Source organism: Dipodomys spectabilis, unplaced genomic scaffold (assembly GCF_019054845.1).
Source record: "Dipodomys spectabilis isolate Male_0828 unplaced genomic scaffold, ASM1905484v1 ptg000095l, whole genome shotgun sequence".
Classification (NCBI taxonomy): Eukaryota; Metazoa; Chordata; class Mammalia; order Rodentia; family Heteromyidae; genus Dipodomys; species Dipodomys spectabilis.
In genome coordinates, this window is record NW_024870772.1 from 25,428,563 (window position 1) to 25,445,849 (window position 17,287).

Here is a 17,287-nt window from a genome sequence, read left to right on the forward strand (position 1 = left end):
CTTGTTCCTCCTATTAATTTTCCTCTGTCTTTTCCTTCACCCTGTAGGTCTTTGGCCTATTAATGGCATTTGTGTGTGTGTGTGTGTGTGTGTGTGCGTGCGCGCGTGTGTGTATGCCTGTACTGAGGCTTGAACTCAGGACCTGGTTGCTATCCCTTAGCTTTTTTGCTCAAGGTTGATGTTCTTGAGCCACAGCTCCATTTCCAACTTTTTGCTGGTTAGTTGGAGAAAAAAGTCTCTCCTGCTCAAGCTGGCTTTGAACCTTGGTCCTCAAATCCCAGGTTACTGAGAGGCTAGTATTATAAACATGACTCACCAGCACTTGGCCTGTCACTGGCATTAAACATGAGCAGACAGGGTGAGGGATCCTTGATATTTGTCCCAGAGTTTAAAGATGACATAAGCAATAGATCTGTGGTTTGTCCTATGCCAACCATCTCACTCTGTTCTAAACTTTAACTCAGAGATTTATTCATAATAAAGAAACATTCCAGCCAGGTGCTGGTGGCTTATGCCTGTAATCCTAGCTACTCAGGAGGCTGAGATCTGAGGATCATGGTTCAAAGTCAGCCAGGGCAGGAAAGTCTGTGAAACTCGTCTCCAGTAAACTACCAGAAAACCGGAAATGGTCCTGTGGCTCAAGTGATAGAGCGCTGACACTGAGCTGAAGGGCTGGTCAGGCCCAGAGTTTAAGCCCCATGACTGACAAAAAAAAAAAAAGAACAAGGAAAGAAACATTCCAAGTACAAATATTCAGTCAATAACACAAAGTAACATATGTCAATCAGTCTTACTGCTTGCACTTTTTCAGATGCTAATTGGATGGCCTCTGGGGTAAAATGTTCTCTGAGCAGAAATCCTTGTTTCTTCAGGTCTTCAATGTAACTTTCATAATACTCACTTGCCTCCTCAGAGGTTTCCTTTACAGTGCACTGTCTTCTAGTCTGTGGATTACAGAATACAGAAAAGCTGAAGAAACTTAACATACCTTTCCTTCCTTCCTTCCTTCCTTCCTTCCTTCCTTCCTTCCTTCCTTCCTTCCTTCCCTCTTTTTTGTGCATGTGTCAGTACTGGGGCCTCTACTCAGGGCCTTTTGTGCTCTTCAGCTTTTCCCCTCAATGTTGTCTCTCTACAACTTGAGCCTGAGCTCCACTTCCTCCCTCATTCAAGACTGCCTTCACAGGTTGCATTTTCTATTCTTAGAAATCCTTGCCCCAGTGATGGCCAATAATCCTAACACACAATATAGAAAAGACAGGAACCTATTCCCTGGTTAGGGGTGCTGGTATCCTTTTGGCTGTAGCCCAGGTCCAAAACTGGAGTGCTCAGTATTATGGAAAGTCACACTACAAATGACAGTGATAAGTCACTCTCCCCTCAGACTGGTGGCCTCGAAGTGCCTCTGGAACTTGCAAAAATAAAATGTACTTGATAATATAGGCAGGAATTTATTTTGGTGCTGGTCCTAGAGTTTGAACTCAGGGCCTTGTGCTCTCTTAGTTTTTCACTTCAAGCTGGTGTTTTACCACTTGAGTCATACCTCTACTTCTGGATAATTGGAAATAAGAATCTCACAGACTCTTCTGTCTCAGTTGGCTTCAAACTGTATGCAATCCTCAGCTCTCAGCCTCCTGAGCAGCTAGGATTACAAGGTGTGAGCCACCAGTGCCCTATACTGTGAGCAGTTTTAAGGCCACTGGTTATAAGCGGGGTGGACAAATCCATGGGAATCAATGCACAAAGCCTCACCTGCAGGCCACCTGCCAGGAGGAAGTGTGCAACAATCATAAAAGGACTGTGCTCTGAATCCTGAGAGCAGCACAGCTCCACCACCACGACTTCCTGGCCTCCATCAGGCTCCACCTGAAAAAAGAGTGTGCTCTCAGAAGCTGCAACAAGCCACATAACACACCCTAGATGCTGACTCAAATTCAAACGTAATTCATAAAACATTTCTGATTGGTAGAAACCAACACATGGGATATTTAGGATATGAGTCACTTTTCAAAACAATCACAAAATGATTATTCAGGAAAAGCACTCATGAGTCACTTTAACACCTAGGTGTGGTAGAGTATACCTGTAATCCCAGCAGTAAGGCAGAGTGTAGAGGATCATTAGGTCAAGACTATACCTGTAATCCCAGCAGTAAGGCAGAGTGTAGAGGATCATAAGATCAAGGCCAGCCTGGGTTACATAGTTAAGACCTCTCAAAAGGGAAGTCTTCAGACAGTCTCAGTAAATTGGCCTGGAACTCATTATATAGTCTAGTCTGATCTTGGGATCCTCTTCCTTCAGCCTCCCCTGAACTAGGATTACAGGCCTATGCCACCACAATCCATCCTCCCTCCCCTCCATTCCTTTCTTTCTTCCTTTTTTTTTTTTTTTTTTAAATGCCTGGGTTCTGTCCCTGAAAATAGAGGACCTAGTGCTCTAACACTTGAGCCACAGATCCACTTCTGGCTTTTCTGGTGCTTAACTGATCATAAGACACTTATAGACTTTCCTTTCCAGTATGGCTTCAAACCGTGATCCTCAGATCTTAGCCTCCTGAGTAGCTAGGATTACAGGTGTAACTCACAAGCACTCAGCCTTTCTTTTCGTTTCTTCCTTTACCTCTCTTCTTTTTCAGTATTAGAGTTTAAAGTCGGTGCCTCTCACTTGCTAGGCAAATGTTCTACTATCTGAGTCACACTGAGTAATTTTGCTTCTTTAGTTCTTTTTCAAAAGCATAACTTTGCCTGGGTCTACCCTGAGACCTTGCTCTTCCTACCTATACCTCCTGGGATTACAGACATACACACTACCTTGCCTGACTTGTGGTTGAGATGAGCCTCATCAACTTTTTTCTGGGATTGGCTTGGAACCTCGATCCTTTCCATCTCTGCCTCCTAAGTATTTTTTTTTTTAAATACAAATAGGATTCTTACTTTGTCTAAGGTGTTATACTTTGCAACTTCAAAGTCTTGAGGAAAATGAGGAATTGCAATATTCTCTTCATAAAACCTGAAATTTATATGATTAAAATAGTAACATTAAAATACATTTTAGGCCAAACAGAACTTTATAATAGATCTCCTAATTTCTTGCAAAATACATAGAAGCTCCAACCCAGAAGACCATGCTGATACCAAATCACATAGAGCAGTTTAATGTCAGCAAGCTGACAGGCTGACCCTCCCAGTAGCTTGTCTGTGTGTAGGGAAGTGTTATATGAGGCCAGGGGCCGGGGATAAGAAATCCTCTAGGGGCAGGGAGTACTCTGGGTTACAGTTGGAGGCTAAAGACAACAGGTAACTCCAAGTCACTTGATTTCAGGGAAAGAATAGAAGACCTACAACTGGGGATGTAAAACTAAAATGGAGGGAGATAGGCTGACACCTAATACCTCCTTAGCTCTTTGAGAAATGATTAAAAGATGATATAAATGAGTTAGACTCCAGTACGAGGAACAGCACCCAAGGTCTCTCTACCATTTGAACTATGTCCCTGGCTCTTTTGTTTTTATTTTGTTTTTGAGATAGAATATTGCTAACTTTCCCTGGGCTGGCAAGATGACCCTTCTGCCTCAAACTCTGGAGTGCTAGGATTACAGACATACCACCCTTTCTAGCCTGGTACTTGTTTATAGGTACTGGGAATTAAAATCAGGGCCAGTCTTTTTGTTGTTTTTCCAGATAGGGTCTCACCCTTCTGCCGTATTTTGTGTGTGACTCTTTTACTTCTGCCTTTCATATAGTTGGGATCAAAGGCATAAGCCTCTGTACTCAGCACTGTTTGTAATTATATATATCTAAGAAGTAGAGTGTAATCATTTGATACATGCATATAATGCATGATGATCAAACAAGAGTAATCAGCATTTTTAACTCCTCTGCATAATTTTTGTTGTTGTTGTTGGTACTCAGAGTCTGAGTGCTGCCCCTTAGCTTTTTCTTTCAAGGCTGGTGCTGTACCACTTGAACAACAGCTCCACGTCCAGCTTTGTGGTGGTTAATTGAAGCTAAGTCTCAGACTTTCCTGCTCAGGCTAGCTTCAAACCACAATAACCAGATCTCAGCCTCTTGAGAATCTAGGATTATAGGTATAAGCCACCTGCACCAAGCTATCACCTGCATAATTCTTGAGCATGAATGCTGAGGATTTTGCACCTGTACTGGGAGGGGGTGCATGCTCAGGAGAGGTAGAGATAGGTTGCCACCTGCCCTAGGCTCTGATCCTTAGCAGTAGAGTCATTCCTCTCTGGGCCATTGTCTCGTGTGTGTGTGTGTGTGTGTGTGTGTGTGTGTGTGTGTGTGTGTGTGTGTGTGTGTGTGTGTCTGCTGTCTGTCTGTCTGTGTCTGTGTACTGTCTATGCTGGTACTGGGGCCTGAACTCTGGGCCTGGGCACTGTTCCTTAGCTTTTTCACTCAAGGCTAGCACTCTATCACCTGCACAGCTCCACTTCTGGCTTTTTGCTGGATAATTGGAGATAAGTCTCTGAGATTTGCCTGCTTTTGGCCAATATTAAATTTGATAAATAATCTATATTTCTTACAAGTTCTTCACATGTTATTTTTCCTTTATTTAACACACTGAAGTTATTTTGCAGCATTTCATAAACATTTGTATAAAAGTGAAATTCCAGGGGCTGGGAGGGTGGCTCAGTGGTAGAGTGCTTGCTTTGCATGTATGAGGTCCTCGGTTCGATTCCCTCAGCACCACATAAGCAGAAAAAGCCAGAAGTGGCACTGTGGCTGAAGTGGTAGAGCACTAGCCTTAAACTGAAGAGCTGAGGGACAGTGCCCAGGCCCAGAGTTCAGGCCCCACAACCAGCAAAAAAAAAAAAAAGGTGAAATTATAATAGTTGGGCAGGATAATTTCATGAGGTGATGTGTTAAAATGATATGGTTAAATGAAGCATATTAACTAAATAGTAACAAAAGCATAATTTTAGTAGTTGATACACAACTTGTCACATGATTGAAGTATTCAATTGAACAGAATTGTATTATAGTTAAAAATCTGTATATTCATAATTAGAGAAAAAGCAAATTTTGTGAAAGGATACAGTTATGTCATAAATATAGCTAAATAGAGATAAATGTGATTTTAGACCATTCTACCTAACATCATGAGAAATCTGCCCTGTAGTTATACTATAGTTACTCATATGTGTGTGTGTGTGTGTGTGTGTGTGCACACGCGCGCACACACACACACACACACACACACACGTGCATGCTGGTCTTGATGCTTGAACTCAGAGCTTCTTACTCTTTCTTGGCTTTTTTCACTCAAGGACAGTGCCCTATCACTTGAGCCACATTTATACTTCCAGCTTTTTGCTGATTAACTGGAGATAAGAGTAGCTCAGATTTGTCTTCCTGGGCTGGTTTAGAAATTCAGTCTTCAGATCTTAGCCTCCAGAGTAGCTAGGATTACAGGTGAGAACCACTAGCACACATCTTTTTTATTTATTTATTTTTTTTGAGACTAGGTCTGGAAGTGGCATTGTGGCTCAAGTGGTAGAGTGCTCGCCTTGAGCTGAAGAGTTGAGGGATAACGCCCAGGCCCAGAGTTCAACCCCCACAACTGGAGGAAAAAAAAACAAAAAGGGAGACTGGATCATTCAGAATGGCCCAGGTTGTCATGGAACTGCGGATGTAGTAGCATATGCTTATATAATCCCCACAATGCAGAGGCTGAGACTCCCAAATTTGAGGCCAATCTGAGCCATACAGAAAGAATACTGGGAATATGCACTGCTATGCTCATTTTAATACTGTGTTTAAAGTTTACAAAGTATTTAGATTACTCAGTGACTTCTGTGTTTTTCTTCTCAGGGTCACTGTCCAGTGATACAGCATCTGTTTTCAGTTCTAGAATGAAAACAAACAAAAATTATTTGTTTACTGTGCAAAGCTATATTATAATTAATTGTAAACCTAACTACTGAACTTGTAAAGATCCTTACACATGGAAAACATCTGCCATGCAAATCTATGTGTGTGCAAATGTGAGTGTGTAATTGTGTCTGTGGAGTGGAGGCAATGAGGATCGAATCCAGAGACTCAGGCCTGTTGAGAACTGCTCTACCACTGAACCATAGCCCCAACCCCAATTGTGTGTGTGTGTGTGTGTGTGTGTGTGTGTGCGTTTATTCCAGTGCTGGGACTTCAACTCAGGGCCTTGAGCTCTTATTTAGCATATCCATTTGAGCCATAGCTCCACTTGTGGCTTTTTTTTGGTGGTTAGTTAGAGATAAGAGTCTCATGGACTTTTCTGCTTAAGGTGGCTTCTAACTGAGATCCTCAGAACTCAACCTCCTGAATAACTAAGGTGTGAGCTACCAGTGCCTGGCCATCCTATTATACCTGTTTGGAGATACAATTTCACAATGTTGCTCAAGATGGCCTCCAATATTTTATCTTCTTGCCTCTACCTCCTAAATGCTAGGGTAACAAGAGGGTATGTCATCATACCCATATCTAAATGTCATATAAAATGGCATTTTTCTTTTCTAGAGGGTCTGGGAATGTTCTAGTTTAGAGAAGGGAAATTAAAGGAGTCTGTGAACTTTTGCATCTTATTTTTCTTTCTTCTTCTTCTTCCTTTTTTTTTTGGGGGGGGGGGGGGTTAGTCGTGAGTCTTTAACTCTGGGCCTAGGCATTGTCCTTGAGCCCTTCAGCTCAAGACAAGTGCTCTGCCACTTGAGCCACAGTGCCACCACTTTGGGGTTTTGGGTGGTTAATTGAAGATAAGAATCTCATGGACATTCCTGCCAGGCTGGCTTTGAACCAAGATCCTCAGATCTCAGCCTCCTGAGTAGCTAGGATTACAGGCATGAGCCCCCAGCACCCAGCCCTAATTTTCTTATAGAGAAATCGTAACGTTATCTACAAAATTATAGTATTTCTAGGATACATCTATGTCTGTAGTATTTTCAATAAGCCCAAATGTCTACTCTAGCACCTATAATACATTAATCCCTTGCTAGAAAGTACTTACCAGAACTGCTGGAGTTTTGATGAGGAGGTGGAGTGATGGGCAGTGGCTTTTTCAGATTGTTAGTCTTTATATCCAAGAGTTTCCTCTCTTTGATGGATTCCCATATAAAATCTGGGCCAGCGATGTGGATGTTATTCTTTTGGATAGAATCCAATTGATATTGACTCAGAGTATCAACATTGTCTACGATGACATGTGTGCACTAAGAAAAAGGAGCCAATCTATTACGTCTTAGTAAAAACAAAATTTAAGTAGGTGTTATTTATATCTTGCTTTGAATTAGGCCTTGGTGGCTCACACGTGTGGTCTCAGCTGCTTGGGAGAATTGTGGTTCCAGGCCAGCCTAGGCAGAGGAATCTGAGAGACTCAGTCTCATCAGAGGAAAGCTGAATGGGGTTGTGCATGCCTGTCATCCCAGAAACCACAGGAGGCCTCCAACAGGCAGCTCACAGTTCAGACATGTACCCAAGCAGCAAGCAAGACCAGATCTCAAAAACAAACAACCAGACAAAGTAGGCTAAGACATGTTCAGCAATAGAGTGTCTAGCTGGCAAGCACAAGGCTTTTTTTTAAAAAAAAAAAGTGTTTAAGGTAACCTGCTGTGATTTTTCTTTACGTTTTTGAAAACTTTTGCAAATTACATCAATTAAAAAAAATAAGTTATTGAGATCCTAGGGATCACACTCAGGGCCTTGATCATGCTAAGTAAGAGGTCTTCTACTGAGCTGAACCTTAGTCCCAAAATGGGACTTTTATTTTGAGCCATTCCTGAGGCTTGAACTCAGCGTCTGGGTGCTATATCTCAACTTTTTTACTTAGGTTGGCACTCTACCACCTGAGCTACAGTTCCATTTTTGGCTTTTTTGCTGGCTAACTGGACAGAAGAGTCTCTGGGACTTTTCTTTTCTTTTTTCTTTTTTTGGGTCCGGTCATGGGGCCTGACCTCTGGGCCTGGGCGCTGTCCTTCAGCTCTTCAGCTCAAGGCTAGCATTCTACCACTTGAGCCACAGTGCCACTTCCGGCTTTATTCTTTTTGCTTATGTGGTGCTGAGGAATCGAACCCAGGGCCTCATGCATGCAAGGCAAGCGCTCTACCACTGAGCCACCTTCCCAGCCCTCTCCGGGACTTTTCTGCCTGGGCTTTTCTGCCAGGATCCTCAGATCTCAGCCTTCTGAGTTAGCTGGGATTACAGGTATATGCCACCAGTGCCTAGCTACAATCTATTTCTGAGTCTTCACTGTATACAATGCTGTAAACTGTCATGTACATATCTTCAATTATTTCCTGGAAGAGGAAAGGTAGAGCCAAATGGTATTCATCATTCATTTACATATTTTGTTAATCTGTAATTTTATTTAGTTTTGAATAAATAGTATATGCCTCCTACACAATATCTAAAAAGCAAGATAATGATAGGCTAACTTGTTCCTCACTATTGTTCGCAGTTTGTTGCCCAGAAGTAGCAGCTGTGATTAGATCTTCCATCTGTGTTTCAAGATCTATTGTAAGGAGTATGACACACAAATGAACAGATGGCAACACATTATCCACAGGCTTGGCTTACTCCTGAATGTTGAGTGTCTCCCTCCCTCACTCCCTCCTTCTGTTCCTTCTTCCCTCTTTCCTCCCTCTCTTCCTTCCCTTCCCTCTCTCCTTCCCTTCCCTCTCTCCTTCCTCTTATATTCTTTTGGGGCAGAGTCCCAAAAGAGGTCTCAACTGGCCTCAAATTCACAATCCTTCTGCCTCCACTTCCTAAATACTGGGATTACAGGCATGTACTGTACCATGCATGCTGTCTCCTTTATAATAGATGGTATATACATTTCAAACATTTATATACACAAAAAAGCAAAACGTAAAACATATCTAAAAGGCTGTATACACACACTGTGTGTGGATGAACCAAGAAGGAAGAACGGGTTAGGTGTACATCCATGCACAGATGTGGTGAGGCAGGCTTGTGAGGAAAGCCATGTGATAGAAGCAAATGCGCTTATGCTTAGGAGCATTTCATTATAGCATACTGCTTCCCAGGACAGATATGGCTCAGTGTGGCTAGTCCCAGGAATGTATCCAAGGAGGGGCGAGCAGAGCTGGCCTTCACATACATCCATACAGGGGAGAGCAAAGGACAGGGTGGATAGGCCTGGGATTGTGCAGAAATCTTTTTTTTCTTTTTATGTCGGTCGTGGGGCTTGAACTCTGGACCTGACACTGTCCCTCAGCTCTTCAGCTCAAAGCTAGTGCTCTACCACTTGAGCTACAGCGCCACTTCTGGTTTTCTGGTGGTTTATTGGAGATAAGAGTTTCACGGACTTTCCTGGCTTTGAACCACAATTCTCAGATCTCGGCCTCCTGAGTAGCTAGGATTACAGGTGTGAGCCACCGGTGCCCAGCTTGTGCAGAAATCTTTAGACTTCAACATTTAGATTTGTTTCTAAGATGAGTCCAGCTAGCCAGGTGCCGGTGGCTCATGTCTATAATCCTAGCTATTCAGGAGGCCGAGATCTGAGGATCATGGTTCAAAGCCAGCCTGGGCAGGAAAGTCCATGACATGAGACTCTCATCTCCAATAAACCACTAGAAAACTGGAAGTGGTGCTGTGGCTTAAAGGTTAGAGCGCTCGCCTTGAGATGAAGAGCTGAGGGACAACACAGCCCAGAGTTCAAGCCCCACAACTGACCAAAAAAAAAAAAGATGCATCCAGCTGTGAAGTTCTATAACTAAACACTTTGGCCTATAGTTAATTTCAACAGATAAAGGTAGCAAGCTAAGTGCTAGCGGAAGTCAGTCCAGGAAATTCTTATCTCCAATTAACCAGCAAAAAGCTGAAAGCAGAGCTGTGGCTCAAGTGGTAGAGTGCCAGCCTTGAGCCAAAAAGCTAAGGGACATCACTGAAGCCCTGCGTTCAAGCCCCAGTACTGATACCTCCTCCTCCACCATGAAGACCAGAAAGAGCTGGGCACTGGGGACTCATGCCTGTAATCCTAGCTATTCAGGAGGCTGAGATATAAGGATTGCTATCTGAGGCCAGCTCTAGCAGGAAAGCTGCTGAGGCATTTTTGTGTGTGTGCCAGTCCTGGAGCTTGAACTCAAGGCCTGGGAGCTGTCCTAAGCTTTTGTCTTCAAGGCTAGTGCTCTACCTCTTGGACCATATGTCCACTGCTGGCTTTTTTGGTAGTTAATTTGGTGATGAGTCACAGAATTTTCTGCCCAGGCTGGCTTTGAATAGTGATTCTAGGATGTCGGTCTCCTGGGTAGCTAGGATTACAGGTGTGAGTCACCAGCACCCAGCTGAGACCCTTTATCTCCAGTTGACTAAAAAAGCCAGAAGTAGAGCTGTGGCTCAAGAAGTAGAGTATTAACTTAAGCAAAAAGCTCAGGGACAGGGCCCAGACCCTGAGTTCAAGCCCCAGGACTGGCACCAACAAAACAAATCAAAACAGAGAGGAAACATTTCCCAACTCTTAAAGAAACAGGACAGGTTACACAAAAAGTTAAATTTATACTGTAAGTTTTCTCTCTGATCTCAGGAGCCACACTGGTACCTGTCACTCCAGGAATGACTACTGGTAAATGATCACAGTGCACCCTACAAATGCTCTTCACTGTGACTTTTCCCCCTTCTGGAATAGATTTGCCAATATGAAATTCTGTCTATTTAAATCTGTGGCAGCCAGATGTTGGTGGCACCTGTAATCCTAGCTACTCAGAAGGTTGAGATTTGAGAATTGCTATTCAAAGCCAGTCCAGGCAGGAAAATCCATGAGACTCTTACCTTTAATTAACCAGCAAAAAGCCAGAAATAGGGTGACATTATCCAAAAGGAAATGTACGTTTTACCTGACTTATATAACTGTAACTGCTATACACATCACCTTTATAATAACAATTTTAAAAAACCAGACAGAAATGGAGCTAGTAGTAGAATACCAGCCTTGAGTGAAAAAGCTAAGGGACAGTACCTAGGCCTTCAGTTCAAGCCCCAGTACTAGCACCAAAATAAAATAAAAAATAAATCTATGGCTGTGCTGCAAAAATATCAGTCACAAGGCATGTGTGATCATCCTGCAGCTGCCAGATGGGAAAATGCCAAGCTGGACTGCCTGGCCTCATATGCCTTTCCTGCCCGTCTTCCAGTGGGTGTTGCCAATCTTTTCTGCTTACTTACTTGTGTAACCATGACCCCCATAACCATGAACCAATACCCCATAAGGTATTACATTAATCATAAGGTAATTTATGAAATTTGGAAATACCTGAGGACTCAATAAAAAGGAAAACTTTCCGCCATTTTCCTTAATGTCAGTTTGTAGTTTTTTCTTCTGTTGACGAGGTAAGTATTTGATTTTCAAACAAAAAACACAATTTGCAAAGATTCCCACGGCCATCCTGAAAAAAAAAAGTTTCAAGTTATGGGTTAAAAATTTGTTACTATAAAGATGATGTAGCATTTCGTAAGTCAGGTAATGAGTATGTTTTGGCGTGGGGCAATGTCACTCCTTCTTTTGCTCTCTCCCAGTTTTTCCCTCTCATCTCTGCCCATGAGGTATATAGTTCATTTTTCAAACTATGGATTTTAGGGAATCTCTTTTCAGTGAATAACTGACAATAAATTTAGAATTATACATGTAAATTGTGGGAAGATTTGACTTATACAATTATATATAATATATAATAGTAATAATTATAATCACAATATACAATTATATAATTGTAATCACAAAATATATGTTATATACTATATTACATATAGTATAAACTATATCTATAGTATATATACTATATATATTATGTGTATAGTATATCTATCTATACACTATATTGCAAAAACAATGCACTTGTTATGGTTGAAATTTTATTTGTGTGTGTGTGTGTGTGTGTGTGTGTGTGTGTGTGCCAGTATTAGTGGCTGAACTTGGGACCTAGGCACTGTCCCTTTCCACATAAGCCTCATTCATATTACACAGAAAGCCACACCTCTAAGTTTGGCTTTTTGTTAGTTAATTGGAGATAGGAATCCCTTAGATTTATCTTCTGGGGCTGGCTTTGAACTGCAATCCTCGGATCTCAGTATCCTGCTAGGATTACAGGAATAAGCTTGATGGTTCAGGTCTCAAATGTCCCCCAAAGGCCCAAAAGCTGAAGGCTTGGTTGCTAACTGGCACTTCTGGGCTGTAGAACCTTTCAGATGTGAGGCCAAATGACAGGAATGTAGGTAACTGGGGGTGGGTTCTTACAGGGGATCTGGAACAGGCATCCTCTGCCCTATGCTGTAGTCATGATGTACTAGGCCACCAAAGGCCAAGGAACTATGAACTGAAACACTGGAAACCATCAACTAAAATCCACCTTTCTCCCTGAAGCTGACATATCTCAAATGTCCATCACAGACAGAAAGCTAACTAACAAAATTATCCTAGATTCTAGAATATGTGTAGGCTTTAGGATTATTATTTGCTTTTATGGCTGGTAGTATGACAACAAAAATCCTTTGTATAGAACTTGACAGGTATCAGTTACAGATTAAGTGTATGGCTCAACAAAGAAATCTTTCCTCCTTGCCTTCCTTTTTCCTTTCTCCTTCCCCTCTCCTATCCTTTTCCTCTTTCTTCTCTTCTCTCTCCTTTTCTTCCTTCTCTCCCATCTTCCTTTTCTTTCTTTCAGGGGTGGAGATCAACCAAAGACCTTTGTACCATTGAGCTATACCCCAGCTCTGAAGCATTAATTCTGAATTAAAAAGAAACCTTATTTAATTGTGAAACGAGTGGCTGTTTTACAGTTGATTACTTAAAGAGACTTATCGCTGGGCACTGTGGCTTACGCCTATAATCCTTGCTATTCAAGAGACTGAGATCAGAGGATCATGCATGGTTCAAAGCCAGCCAGGGAAGGAAAGTCTGTGAGACTCATCTCCAATTTACCACCAGAAAACCAGAAGTGGCACTGTGGCTCAAGTGGTAGAGCTCTAGCCTTGAGCTGAAGAGCTCAAGGACACAGCCCAGGCCCAGAGTTCAAGCCCCATGACCAACAAAACAACAACAACAACAACAAAAAGCAGGAAGAGAAGCCTTGAGCAAAAAAGCTCAGAACAGCGTCCAGGCCCTTAATTTCAAGCTGAGATCGGAGGATCAAGGTTTGAAGCTGCTCAGGTGGGAAAGTCTGTGAGACTCTTATTTCCAAATAACCACAAAAACACGGAAGTGGAGCTGCTGCTCAAATGGTAGAGTGCTATCCTTGAGCAAAAGCACACAGGCCCAGAGTACAAGCCCCATGACTGGAAAACAAACACACAAAACGAACATCAAAAAACCAAACAATTTGTGTTTAAATGGTAAAATGCATAATTGTGTATTAGAACACATAACTTAAAATCAACTTATTTTACTGTCCCACACACTTATTCTCACAATATAGAAAAGAGTTATTTGTAAGAGAAGTATGCAGGGCTGGAGATGTAGCTGCCTTGTGTTCTATACCCAGCAAGACAGGGTGTGGAGAGCATAAATGAATTGAAATGTGCAGCTAACAATACAGTAACAAATGGTAAGAGGCTAGTTTGAATTCCTCCTAGTTGTTGGTCAGTTTCTGAAAAGTGAAGTTGTTCATATCAAGGTCCCTAAAGTAAGCAGCTTTGGTCAAGGTGGTTCCTAGCCAGATGTCTCATAGAAAGGCTGGGTTGGTTGTGGATGCCGCTTCTTGATGCTCTAGCAGCTGATAGTGATTTGTCTGTCTCAGACACCCAGTGAAGCAGACAGGGCCTTTGTTTTACTGGCCTTTGTGCATGCTACTCCCCAAGCCACAGTCTTCACCTTTCACCAGTCATAGCCTTATAGTGATGGGAGGTGGCCACCACCATTTCCTGGCGTTGTCAGGTTAGCTACAGGAAAAAAACCCATTTAAACCAATCCTTCTTCTAGTCACACCCTGAGAAGCACCCTGGAGCTCTATCTCCTCCAGAATACTACAGGTAGCCACACCTCCATGGGGGTAATTATTGGTCAATTCCTAGTCAGAACTTCTCCCCAGAGGCAGAAAAAAAATCCAGGACAGTTCTAACTACACTGAGGCACACAGGTAGTGGAAACATGTGTCCTTAGCCTGACCTTTCAGAACAACCCTCTAAGTCAGGCTTCGTGCATATGGGTTGCCTAGCATGTGCGTACTTAAAATTATAGGATGACAAACCTTGCGCATGCACACATCCCTTTTTAAAAACCTGCCAAGTCACTATCCTTCATTTCCTAAGTTAAGTCCACTATTATTACTGAGTTCTCTAACTCTCCATCCCTAGAAAGCTGAAACTTTTAACTACCTGTTTGCTCTTATAGAGCTGATGCTTAGCTCTAGCCTGCTGTTTCTTCTAACGATGGATTTTTCCTTTGTTAAACAATTTGCTTTACCACTTTACTTTTGTCTGTGTCTTGGTTCAATTCTTTGTTCTTGATGCCAAAGATCTGGGATCTTCATCTCTCAGGCTACCCATAGACAAATCCTTCCATAATGATCAACTAGGCCAGGCAGTCCAGGATTGCTTATGCATACCTTTCTCCTCTTACCCTGGGGGGGGGAGGGGGTGTTTCTGGGGTTTGAGCTCAGGATCTGGGCTCTGTCCTTGGGTATTTGTGTTCAAGGCTGGCGCTCTAACACTTCAGCCACAGCTCCACTTCCAGCTTTTTGATGGTTAAAATGTAGATAAGAGTCTCATGGACTTTACTGCCTGGGCTGGCTTCCAACCATGATCCTCAGATCTCAACCTCCTCAGTAGCTAGGATTACATGCCTGAGCCACCGGTGGCCCACATCCCAGTTCTTTCCATAGTTCTACCTAAAACTCATGTTTGTACCTGTAAGGTAGATTGAAGTGCATATTTTGCCTTTACCTGAATATTATCTCTTGGACTGGGGTGAAAGGCAAGACTTGACATGTGGATCCCTGGAGAGAACCAGGCTGAGCCAAAAACCTAGGCCCTGAGTACTGGCCCAATAAAAGAAAACAAAAACTGAAACACCCCAAAATCCCACCTCTTTCAGTTATGGATTAAAGTCTGAGACTATAGAAAAGCCTTCTGACACTATTTGCACAGTACAACTCAAATAGCACCATTTATGCCCTCCTCTAATGGAATTACAAAAGCAAAGCATTACTTTGGTGATGTGCGGGGAGGGGGGGGAGGTGTTTCAGACTCAAAGTCTCTCCCTTAGTAGGCAGCTGCTATATGTCTGAGCCAGTCCTCCATCCCATAAGGTACTACTTTGGTTCCATACCTGGCATCTTGCACCTCAGAACATAGAACCTAAGAAATGCTTACTGAGTAAAAAGATGGAGTTGGAAGTGGAGGTGTGTGTAGAGCATCAGGCTTAAGCAAAAAAGCCAAGCAAGAGGGGGAGGCCCTGAGTTCAAGCCCTCATACCAGCACATGAATAAATAAATAAATAAACAAACAAATAGGTAATAAAGATGGAGTCAACTGTAATGAAAGTATCTGCAACTTTCTCCCTTAATAATACAGCTTCTAGCACACTGTCACTTAGCAGCCCAGAAGAGAAAAGGAAGGGGAGTTTACCCATATGATTTTGGGTTGAAACATTCAGTATTCTCTGTAGTAATTATTTTATTGAACTGTGGGTTCTGATTTGGGAGCCCTAAATATTCAGATTCCTTCAAGAAATAGCTGCTGGGAAATGGAAATGACCACCCTGACATTCCAAGCTAGGAGAGTCTCAAGTTCAAAGCAAATACATGCATTAAAGCCGAGCACCAGGTGGCGGCTCACCCCCTGAAATCTGACTATATAAGTTCGAAACCAGCTCCAGCAGAAACATCTGTTAAGATTCTTATCTCCAATTAACCAGCAAAAAGCCAGAAGTGGGGGGGGGGGGGAGAGGGTATGGCTCAACTGGTAGCAGAGCTAGTCCTGAGCAAAAAAGCTAAGAGACAGGGCTCAGGTCCTGAGTTCTTGCAACTACACAAAAATTAAACGACAACACCCTCCCCTTTCCCGTCCCTCCTCCTTCCCCTCTTCCCCCCCATCCCAGTCCCTCAAGTAAAGATTCATCACAGTTCCCTAAAGTGAGCCCTCAACCAAGTCTAAATCTACCTATTTCCTGGCTTTTGTTCCCCCGCCCCACTGTCACACTGCTATGAGCAAGGCAGAGACAAACTTTAAAACTCTGTCTTCCCGGTTCCAGCCCACACTGTAAACAAGTTACTCTTCCACTTTTATGCTCGTGTCTTGTCTCTGGTCGCGGAGCACGGGCACTCTAGCCAAGGTTGCGTGTGGCCAGCGGTTCCTGGACAGGGTCCATTCGGGGCCTCACGCCTGCAGCACCTTGTTCCCACTCAGGAAGTCCTGATCACTTAGCAAACCCGCGTACTCTCTGCACAGATCTGGCCCGTTCTGCACACACACACGCACACACACACACACGACGCGACGCCCCGATCGCGGCTCCAGTGAGCGCTCCTTTCCCAGCCTCCAGGGTCCGTCTGGTCACCAGGCCCAGACGCACGCACCGCGGCCACCGCCCGCCGCGACGACCCGGAGGACAGCCGGGCGCCTCCGCCCCGCCCCGCGGCCTCAGAGCGCCACCACCGCGGCCAACCACATCCCAGCCTGGACCACCCGACCCTTGCCCGGACTGGGCTGGGACCCGCCGGCCACCCTCCGCGCCCACACACCTGCCGGAAGACCTCGCCAGGCGCTCGGGAGCCCCGCTGGCCAAGCGTCTCCGCTCCCCGGCCTCGCAGCTCCAAGTGCCTCAGGATTCCAAGTTCTAGGAAGCCGGGGTCCCTGACCTCGGGCGTGGCCGGCAGCGCCTGCGCAGCCACCCGCTTCCCGCCCCGTCCCCGAGCGCCACCTAGTGGCAGGGTCAGGCCCGAGGCGGGCCTGCCGGGCTTTCAGTTTCACCTTGCAAACTTTACCATAGGAATACAAGTTCATTTAGAGTTGTTAAATGGTACTGATATCTAAGTGAGAAATGGGGGTGGAAACGGGTAGGGGGAGAGAATTTCCAAGGACGGGAAGTAGTGAGACAGGGCATCAGGAGGAAATTAATTTAGGGCTAGTGAGGCAATCCGGTGCCTGGCATGCCAGGGGCTTGAGTTCAATCCCGAGCACTGCCAAAAGAAAGAAAATGAAGATCAAGTTTAATGCTTCCAGAGTTTGAAATTCATATCATTGTAAATACTTGGAGAAATTCAAAAGTTAGGTGCTGGAGGTCAGGAATGGATGGTTGCTCAGCTTGTAATCCTAATTACTCAAGAAGCCAGCCCAGGCAGGAAAGTTCATGAGAT

At 43.8% G+C, this 17,287-nt stretch overlaps 1 protein-coding gene across 1 annotated transcript in view; it reads right to left on the reverse strand.

The window, feature by feature from the left end:
* Parp4 (poly(ADP-ribose) polymerase family member 4) overlaps positions 1–16,794 on the reverse strand; it is a 108,456-nt gene extending 91,662 nt beyond the window's left edge. The window contains exons 1-7 of the mRNA XM_042685458.1: positions 16,673–16,794; positions 11,251–11,383; positions 6,991–7,192; positions 5,798–5,861; positions 2,931–3,006; positions 1,750–1,863; positions 795–944 (exon numbers count right to left, since the gene is read on the reverse strand). Coding sequence (XP_042541392.1) covers positions 795–944; positions 1,750–1,863; positions 2,931–3,006; positions 5,798–5,861; positions 6,991–7,192; positions 11,251–11,382 — 738 coding nt within the window. The 5' untranslated portion in view covers position 11,383; positions 16,673–16,794. The remainder of the gene's footprint in view (positions 1–794; positions 945–1,749; positions 1,864–2,930; positions 3,007–5,797; positions 5,862–6,990; positions 7,193–11,250; positions 11,384–16,672) is intronic.
* Between the last annotated feature and the right edge of the window lie 493 nt (positions 16,795–17,287).